Source organism: Chrysochloris asiatica, unplaced genomic scaffold, assembly GCF_000296735.1.
Source record: "Chrysochloris asiatica unplaced genomic scaffold, ChrAsi1.0 scaffold00123, whole genome shotgun sequence".
In the NCBI taxonomy this organism is placed as follows: Eukaryota; Metazoa; Chordata; class Mammalia; order Afrosoricida; family Chrysochloridae; genus Chrysochloris; species Chrysochloris asiatica.
This window is the reverse complement of record NW_006408641.1, coordinates 9,691,148-9,700,478: the sequence shown is the minus strand read 5'-3', so window position 1 is coordinate 9,700,478 and position 9,331 is coordinate 9,691,148. Positions and strand designations below refer to the sequence as shown.

The 9,331-nt window shown below is 46.7% G+C and overlaps 1 protein-coding gene across 1 annotated transcript in view; it reads left to right on the top strand.

Annotated features, from left to right (window-relative positions):
- The first annotated feature begins 3,043 nt into the window (after window positions 1-3,043).
- Window positions 3,044-9,331, top strand: part of TFCP2L1 (transcription factor CP2-like 1) — a 66,424-nt gene continuing 60,136 nt past the window's right edge. Inside the window, exons 1-2 of the mRNA XM_006868746.1 lie at window positions 3,044-3,105; window positions 6,624-6,775. Of these exons, the coding sequence (XP_006868808.1) occupies window positions 3,044-3,105; window positions 6,624-6,775 (214 nt within the window). The remainder of the gene's footprint in view (window positions 3,106-6,623; window positions 6,776-9,331) is intronic.

The following is a 9,331-nucleotide window of genomic DNA, read 5'->3' as shown; positions in this document are numbered from 1 at the left end:
ACAGCAACTCACAAGTCACCACAGTACGACAAACTGACACATGGCTGGTGGTGTTCAGGAGTTATTTGTCAAATGAAAAAAATCCATAGCACCCTTGAGTGTCTTCCCACTTGAACAATGTGCGTTTCTCAAACTCTAAGACCGAGCTTTGTTTTTGTTGGTAAGTACCATTGAGTCATAGAGAAGCCTCTGGTGAGTTTGAACTGCTGACCTTGAGGTGGAGCGCTTATCCGATGGCGCCACACCAGGATTCCAAGATGGAGTTTAGGGTTCAGGATGTTCCAAAGAGTTCCAAAAGAGCAAAACCAAGCTCCCAGGTCTCTTAGAGTCCTGCCCTGAACTTGCACTACATTCAAAGATCAAAACAAGCTACAGGGATCAACAGCAGTGGAAGGGAGATGAAGGAAGCAGTAGCAATAGTGTCACTGTTGGCATTCACATCATCCAATGAGGTGACTTCTTGTGTTACTGTCCTGTGGGCGGGTTGGTCTGCAACCGCCCCTTTGGTGGGTGGAGAGCCCAGGCACCTCCCACTCTCCCCTCCTACATGACCCCAAAGCTCATCCCCTCTCCTGTTGGGGAAGGTAGAGACCCTCCTCTCCCCCCAGTGTCTTCTGCCTGCCAGCCTGTGATTGAGATGTGCATGTGTAATGAGTTACCAAACTGATGGCCAGTGAGTGACACCAACCTTAGTGAAGCAGTGCTGCCCCCTGTGTCACCGCTTCTGACACTTCCTTAGTGACTGCCACTCCCGCTGCAGGACTGGACTGAGGAAGATAGAGCTTTGCTGTAGGTCTGATGAGGGCTTTGACTGGTCCCACAAGGGGCCTGCAGGGCTGAAATGGCCCATCAGCCTTGTTCCCACCTTACCTTTTTATTGTGAATTGGGTGAAGGTTTACAGAGCAGATAGATCATCAGTTCACGTTCAACAGGTCATACACACTTCGTTTCATCTCAGTGACTGCTCTCCTTCCATGTGGCATTATATATTCCACTTCCTGTGTTTCTTGTTTCCATTCCTTCTTCTTTTCCAACCCTTTGAACTTTGTCCTTGTGTAAATTCTGCCCTTTGGTTCTAAAACTGTTGACCATTCTATGGTATGCGTGAGGAGTGTGGTGGCTCTATAGAATAAGCACTGGACTGCCAACCACAAGGTCAGCGGTTTGAGCCTGCCAGTGCTACAAGAGAGAAGCTGAGGCTTTCTGCACCAGCAAAGATTTACATCCTCAGAACCCCCATACAGAGTCCTAGGATTGGAAACAACTTGACTGCATTTAGCAACAACAGCATCTTTAGCTGAAAAGTGACCATGAGGGTGAATTCAGGCCCAGCCCTGAAGGGGGACCCAGAACCATAGTCTCAGAGTTCCACTAGTCTCTCTATCTGACCTGTATGCCTAGGATTGATTATTATTATTATTTTTTTTGTGGTATGTTTCACATTTTCTCCCACTCTATCCAGGACCTTCCAATGCAATTTTCTTGTTGTTGTTTTTTAGAGCACTTGGTAGTGGTAGCTGCTTTGGTCTCAGAGTCATGAAGACTGATATTCACACATGATGCATTGGTACACTGGATCAAGTTTTAACACTCTTCATCCCTTCGGACAGGAAAAAGCAAGCACTTTAAATGGCTGCTTTTGAGCTTTGAAGTCCTCAAACGCTACTCAGCAAAGTAGAATGTAGACCATTGTCTTTGTGGACTGTGTTATGCTAAATGATCTTGGTGCCTCCCAAGATTATAGTCCTGAATCCCTAGGACCAGTGACTCATTCTTTCAATGTATTTGGCTACATCTAACAAGTTTTCATTACTTTGTCCCCTGTGTGCCCTACCACATTCATGGATATATTTGCAGCAAAGGTAAATAGATACCTATGTACAAATACCTTGTGTAAACCTATACATACTCATGGGATTACTCCCACATTTCCTCCCACACCTTTGCCCCCTGTGTGTCTATTCATGCATCTGTGAAATGGCCAGACTTTTCTACGCCTGCCTGGATAGTCATACTACTTGGATATGGGTCTTGGCCAATACTAGGAAGGGATGGCTCTAAGCAGTACAGTCCCTGAGGATGCTGAAGGATGTCTGCTTAAAGTACTCCCCTTCAGCTAGGTCGGCATGTCCTGGGTATCTTTGTGGCATGTTGCCGTGTTCCTCACAAGGCAGTGGGGAGTGGTAGTCCATGAGAGCTGCTTAGAGGAGCCAGTTTGGAAGTTGATCTGGAAGGAGGGTAGGGTTAGGAAGGGATTTGTCCAAATTGGTTTGAACCGCAGGTTGGTGGTTCAAGCTCACCAGTAACTCCTCTGAAACCCTATACAGGGGTCGCTATGGGTTGGAACCGACTGGAAGGCACTTAACAACAATAACATGTTTTGGGGAGCTAGGAGTTCTGGTCCCATTTCTCTATTAGAGTCAATCAACAGTGACAGAGTGACAGTGAGCCTGCTTCTTCTGTGCCAGAATCGTGATACATACAGGACGGTGGTGGTGTCTGGATATCACCTGGATGTGGGTCAGGCACCATGGAGCTCCCCTGTGTCCTCACCAGCCCCCTTTGCACTCCTTAGTCACAGCCACTCCTGTTGCGGGAGTGGACTGAGGGAGATAGAGTCCCCATACAACCCATTGCCTGGTATACTGTTACCATACAAGCTGAATCTTTTCCAAAATGCAAATCAGAAATGCGACTCATGGACTTCAAACACTTTAGTGGCTTCCGTTCGTACTTAGAATAAAATCCCAGCTTCTGTTCTCACCGAACGGCTGGAGTGAGCGTCTCCTGACTGATTCTGGGGCGGGAGAGAGCAGCCAGTCCCAACCAGCGGCCTGGGGACGCACAGAGTCTCAGGAGGGGCGCCACCCTGGTCTGCACAGGTGCAGCGGCTGCTCATCACTTTCCAGGGGCGGTCCCGCCGCGGCCCCGCCTCTCGGGCCGCCCATAAATGCACCCGCCAGCGGGCGCGGAGAGTTTAGAGCGCGGGATTCAGGTGAAAGTGTTGCTACCACGCAGGTCGGCGGCGCTTGGAGGTCAGCCATGCTGTTCTGGCACACGCAACCCGAGCACTACAATCAACACAACTCCGGCAGTTACCTGCGGTAAGGGTTCGCGCCGCCGGAGCTGGACAGGGCGCAGTGCTCAGGCCCGAGCGGGGTCGGCGGGGTGACACGTCGTCTGCTGACGGCTCGGGAGCCCATCAGTCGTCCCCGGTCGAGCCGGGAATCGGGCCGGCCTGGGTTTGGAGCGCCTTTGCAGGTCTCTCTCTTCCCCAGCGGCAGCGACGTTCCTGGAGTCCGCTGTCCTCTCGGGGCGTCGGGGCACGGTCCTTGGGGGCACTTGAGGGAGAGCGTTCCACAGAGTCCCTAAAGCGCCACGGCGTGACACGCTCGGGAGGCGAGCGCGCAGAGCCTAGTGTTGTCCGCCGGCGCGCCGCTTGTGACCCGGGTAGGACGCGGAGCACGCACCTGCTGGTCACAGCCCGCCGGAGCCCCCAACTCCCCACCCTCACCTCCCTCGCTAATCTCCTGACCCCACTGGTGTCAGAGAAGAAAAGGCAACTTCTGCCGTCTGTCTGGTGCCTGTCCAGAAAACCCACTTCCCGGGACTGTCTCTTGCACGCCGTGTAGGGCCCTGGGGCGGTGGGTGCAGAGCGCGGTTCTCCTCTCTGCGGGACAGACCGAGCTGCGGACTGGGAGGAATGGCGCGCCCAGCTCCAGGTGGTCTTGGCGTGTATTTGCCTGAGGGCCGCACGTTTATTGCCCTTGGTGTAAATCTTTCTTCTTCTGTAGGGGATCTGACTCTTCATTGGGAAAAGGAAGTCTTATCTGCCTTGCAAAGTTTCTTCCGACCCCCAGAATCTACTCTTTAAGGAAGTAGAATCCCCGTGTGATTTAGTTCCTGGAAGATTGTTTTTCCATGGTCTGCAGCTAGCTGGGTACTAATGGGCAGTCATTTCACTTTCTGAACTCGCCTGAACCAGCTTTAGCCTGTCTTTATTTCCATCCAAGTCACAGTTTATTAAATGTGCCTAATTTAACCCAAAGGGCATTTGATATGGGCTCTGGAAAAATGCACGGTGAGGCTGAAGCGATCGCAGGGTACTGAGAATGTCTAGGGGAATCACAATGATTTTTCTTTTCTTTTTTGGCTCCAGTAAGTTCCCACTTAGATTTAACACCACAAGAGACTTGTAAATCCTGGCTTCTGATTATTATTGGTTCAGTAGTCCTCCTTGAAGAAAGCAAAGGAATGGGTGAATTTCAACTGATGTACCTCTAGTTTTTTATTCATCAATCCAAGATGTAGAAGATGGGAGAAGTGTGGTAGGGTATCCATGTGGGGTGTTAGAAAATTGTATCCATTCACTTACACAAGATGGAATATATTTCTATTCATTGGCACTCTGGAGTTTTATTTTTGCCTAAATTTTTCTTTGTGGGCATTAAGTATGTTGCCAGACCTCAAAAAAATGAATTTGAAGGTGACCTGGGGCTGAGGGTGAGTGTATTTAAAATGCCACCACGCTTGGGAACAATCCTTTCCTTGCATGGAAGGAACAGTTTCAACATCTGAGATGAGAATTTATTTGTGGGATACCACAGGTGCCTTTTAATATTTTGGACTTACATTAAGGAAGGGGATGGGTGTTGTTGTGGACAGTGTTGTTAAAGTCATATTGGCTCCTGGGGTCATTTGGGGACCATGGGTAAAAAAAAAGTAATTTTTATTTCACTTTCTGAAAACTGGGATTTTTGCCCGTCTAGAGGTTGACTTCAGTGAAGGCCAAGGCATTGGCCAAGGCACAGTGACTATGCTGCTGGTCCCCATCCCCCAACTTAACAGTGAGGGTCTGGTACTTTTCCCGATTTTTGTGTCTTATTTTTGGTTGTCTCTGTACTCTATGGCACTTCATTTTGTACCATGGTAGTGGTCTTTTTCACTCTCTTCATCCCTTTTTCACTTTCGTATTCTTTTTTTTTACTTTCATGTTCTTTTGACTTTTATTCCTTGTCAATAAGGATATCAGCCCTGAAACAAGTTACTGTTGAATGATGGTTCTAATGCCTTTTTTTTTTTTTTTTTAATTTAAAGGCAGCAGCCCATGGATTATTAACTTAACATGGTCTGGGCAAATAAGATATTATGCAATCCCCAGGAAAGCAGGCTTGCCATACTACTTCCATGTTCCTAGATAGCCGCATGGGTGTGGAGTGTGTCCCTTTTTGGTAGAAGCCTAGATAGCTTTGCATTGGAGTGGCTTTGGCCACCAGGCAGTGGCATGGGAGGCCCCCACATGGAAGTCTGTCCCAAAAATGTGCCCGAAGCCAGGCTTTTCCTTTTGAGAATTGGTTAGATATTGTTGGCATGTGTGCCAGGCTTGTGTTTTAGAGACACTCATTTATTGTGTTGTCAGAGGAACAAATTGTACCAGTGACTTCGCTGTTTATACAGTAAAGTGGGGTCATCTAATCGGATCCATAACCCAGGATACACCAAAGGAGGAAGCTGAGCAAGATAAAGACAGTGGCACTTTTTTGGCACCTGTTTCTGTATAGCTCAGAAGTTACAGGTCTGAAATCTTTTCTGCTCACAGAGCATTCTTGTTCTCAAAGATTTCCCCCCTTCCCCTCTCTTGTGAGGGCATTTTAAAAAGATGCTCTAGAAACAAGTTCCCCTAGTCACAAATGGATTTTTTTTTTTTTTCTTAGTATGATGAGTTTTTTGTTGAAAAGTAGAAGAAAAGAATTTTGGGGCTTCTCAAGATTTTCCATTTGGCTAAGTAAATGGAATTGAAACCTTCCTTCTTGCTTTGCATTTAGGAGAGACTGGTAGGGCTCTTAAGGAGCTCTGGTAGTTTAGTGGTTACAAATCAGGCTGCTAATCTCACGGTCAGCAGTTTGAAACTACCAGCTTTTCCTTGGGAGAAAGATGAGGCTTTCTGCTCCCGTAAAGATTTACAGCCTCGGAAACTCTGTACAGGGTCGCTATGAGTCGGAACCGACTCCATGGCATATAACAACAACAACACTAAGAAGTAGGACTCTTAAAACAGGGGTCATTAGCCAGTTGTATGGTTTTAGAAAAGCTGGAAGGAGGTCTCAAACTGGAAGAGTAAAAGAGTTTCTCCATGTATGTAGTCTACACAGCCCCTAGGACATACATGGCTTTAATGGTCTGAGAAATATATTAATTTATTAAAAAATATAAATTGTTTTTTTCATTTGTCAGACCAGGTTTTCATTGAGAAAGCAAGGCTCATGAATAAACCAAATGACATCTAAAAGTAGCTCCTCTGTTGTTAGTCTGTTTGTTGGAGAGATTTCTGTATTTGGTTAGATAACTTTGCCTCTTTTTTTTTAATCACCTCAACTGTAATTGAATAAACCTTTTGTGAGCAGTTCAGTAAAAATGGAATCATAAAGGACTCGTTTACTCTCTTTGAAAATACCTAAGACAATTGAAGACATGAGGTATGGAACTGAACCTACACACTGAGCCACTTGGTTGTATTGCTGTTGATACCAATGGGCTGCAGCCATCTTCCCAACTTTGCTTTGTTTTTGTCAAATGACTCCTTCCAGCTATGCTTCTGACCACTCCTCCCTCTGTGTTGCAGTGATGTCCTCGCTTTGCCCATATTCAAGCAGGAGGAACCCCAGCTGTCCCCGGAGAATGAGGTTCGCCTGCCGCCTCTGCAGTACGTGCTGTGCGCTTCTACGTCACCAGCCGTGAAATTGCATGAAGAGACACTGACCTATCTCAACCAAGGTAGTGGCTGGAGCTCTGGGCCAGGGCTGAACCTGGGCCTGGGAGCCCTCCATCAAGAATTGACTAGAATGACCCATTTGGGTTTCATTTCATTTTCACAGTGGGCGTGGTGGAGTTTGGGAAGGAATTCGTAGACGGTGCAAATAGCTAACATGCTCAGCTGCTAACCTGATAGTTTTTTCAGTTCTACCCAGAGGAGGTGCCTTGGGAAAAAGGCCTGGTAATGTACTTTGGAAAGCCAGCCATTGGAAGCCACAATTCTATTCTGATACACATGGAGGCACTATTGGTCAGAATTGACTTAATGGCAGCTAGTTTATAGACTTGTGTCAGAGTCCTGGTGTGGCACTGTAGGATAAGCGCTTGACCAGGTCAGTTTGAACAGCATGGTCAGCAGTTCAGACTCAATAGTCACTCCTCAGAAACCCTATACAGGGTTGCTATGCTTTGGAACCAACTCGACAGCATTTAACAACAGACTTAGGTTCAAATTTCATTTCTTAGGTGTGTGAATTCTCTGAGTCTCAATGTCCTCATCTGAAAAATCAAGTTATCTACCATATTGTTATTTGGTCAAACATGTATAGTGTGGTTCTTAGGTACTGCGAGTTAATTCTGACTCATAATGACCCTCTACAGGGTTTCCAAAGAGGGGCTCATGGGTTTGAACTGCCAGCCCTGTGGTTAGCAGGCCAGTGCTTATCCTACAGCACCACCCCAGGATTCCCCAGCATGTACAATAAAACCTGTGAAAGCCAGAATCTGGGTCAGGCAAGGAAAATGCAAACGTTATTTTCCACTAATAAAAGAATGTTAGGAAAGTGGTAAGATGCATTTGTGAGATCCGGAAAAAGCAAGACCGCCCTGCTCTCACAGGTTTCACTGTATAATGTTCCTTAAAAAGGTTTGCTCGTAGTAAATGCTCAGTTAACTGTACGTGTTATTACAATGGTTATTTACTGTGCTGTCCTGTCCTTCGTACACATAGATTGAGCCCCTTGGCCTATACCAGGCTTGCTGTTCTTTCTAGAAGTGCACTTGGCTGGTAACATGGAGACTGGCCCATGTCCTGAAGGACCACAGTGGCTGTAGGCCCCACAAGGTCGATGTGGTGATGGGGACAAAGCTGCTTACCAGATCCTGAGAGTAATGGCGTAAAGTTGGGTTTGAATTCCAGCACTAACACTTCCTTGTTCTTCGACTTTGAGCTACTTTTCTTTTTTTCTCTAAGTCTCAGTGTTTTCCTGGTAAGATGAGGATTATAAATTTCTGAAATGTAAAAGAATAAATGTATTTGAAGTCCCCATGTGATAGTGGGTTTTCAGTTGCTACTTCCCTTTACCAGAACATGTGGATCCGTGTTCTCTAATGGATGGTCTCTTTGTGGGTTTTGTAACAACATGAAGGGGTTTATTGCACGTTCTTCTTGTGTTGCCTCTTCAACACCTGGTGTGTAGAGTGGATTCATTACCCAATGAGAAGACCAAGGGGCAGTTTCTGCGGGGTTATACCAAATTGCTGGAGAATTGAAGGGATGGTAGCAATTTGTCTTCCATGTGGGGTTTCCTCTCTGCAGAACTTTACTTAATTTGGGAGCCAGCAGGCTGGCTACTTACTGCCTGTTGACTTTACCAGTTTCTGGACTAAGAAGCTAGTTCATATACCAGCAGGTCTGTGTCTGACTGGGACAGAGACAACCTTTTCCCATTGTCTGTGAGACTCAAGTGGAAGGTGCTAGGTGATGGTTTTCACTTTGGGCAGCTCTTGGGACTCCTGGTGTGGTGCTGTTGGTTCAGCACTTGACTTTGAATCACAAGGTTGGTAGTTCAAACCCACCAGCAGCTTCTTGGAAACCCTGTGCGGGGTTGCTGTGAGTCAGAACCGATTTGATGGCACATAACAGCAGCAGCAACAGTTGGCTTCATGGTTGGACAGTGCCTGCCTCTGACTTACCCAAATATCTCTCTGTGTTCTGCTTATGCGTGGAAGGGCTTCTGCCATCGCCCTTTGTCTTTAATGGAAGGTCACATGCTACCAACTTGTACCTTTGAGCGTTTCCTGTCTCTACTTTCTTGCCTAAAGCATGGAAATTAGATGATTTTTAGAGTTCATTTAACTCTGATATGGTTCTTGTCTCTGCCTACATCCCATGGTGCTAAGAAGTGAGTGAGGCCCTGCTGCCAGGCCAGTAGATAGCAGCCTCCCTCTCTCTCAGTTAATTGGTAAACCTTTGGCTGTGCTCTTAGGACTATTTATGACTCTGTACTCCGTAGTCCCCCTTTATTTCAGTCAGACAATGGTAGTCATCAGTCAGAGCACTAGATCTTTAAAAAAGTTCATCTTCTTGCTCAATGTTGTTGTAAAGTACCTTGGAGTCAGTCCCGACTCATAGTGACCCTGTACAGGGTTTCCGAGGCTGCAAATCTTTATGGGAGCAGAAAGCCTCATCTTTCTTCCATGGAACAGCTGGTAGTTTCGAACTGCTTGCCTTGAGGTTAGCAGCCCAATTCGTAACCACTATGCTACCAGAGCGGTATATTAAAAGAGAGAGGAAAA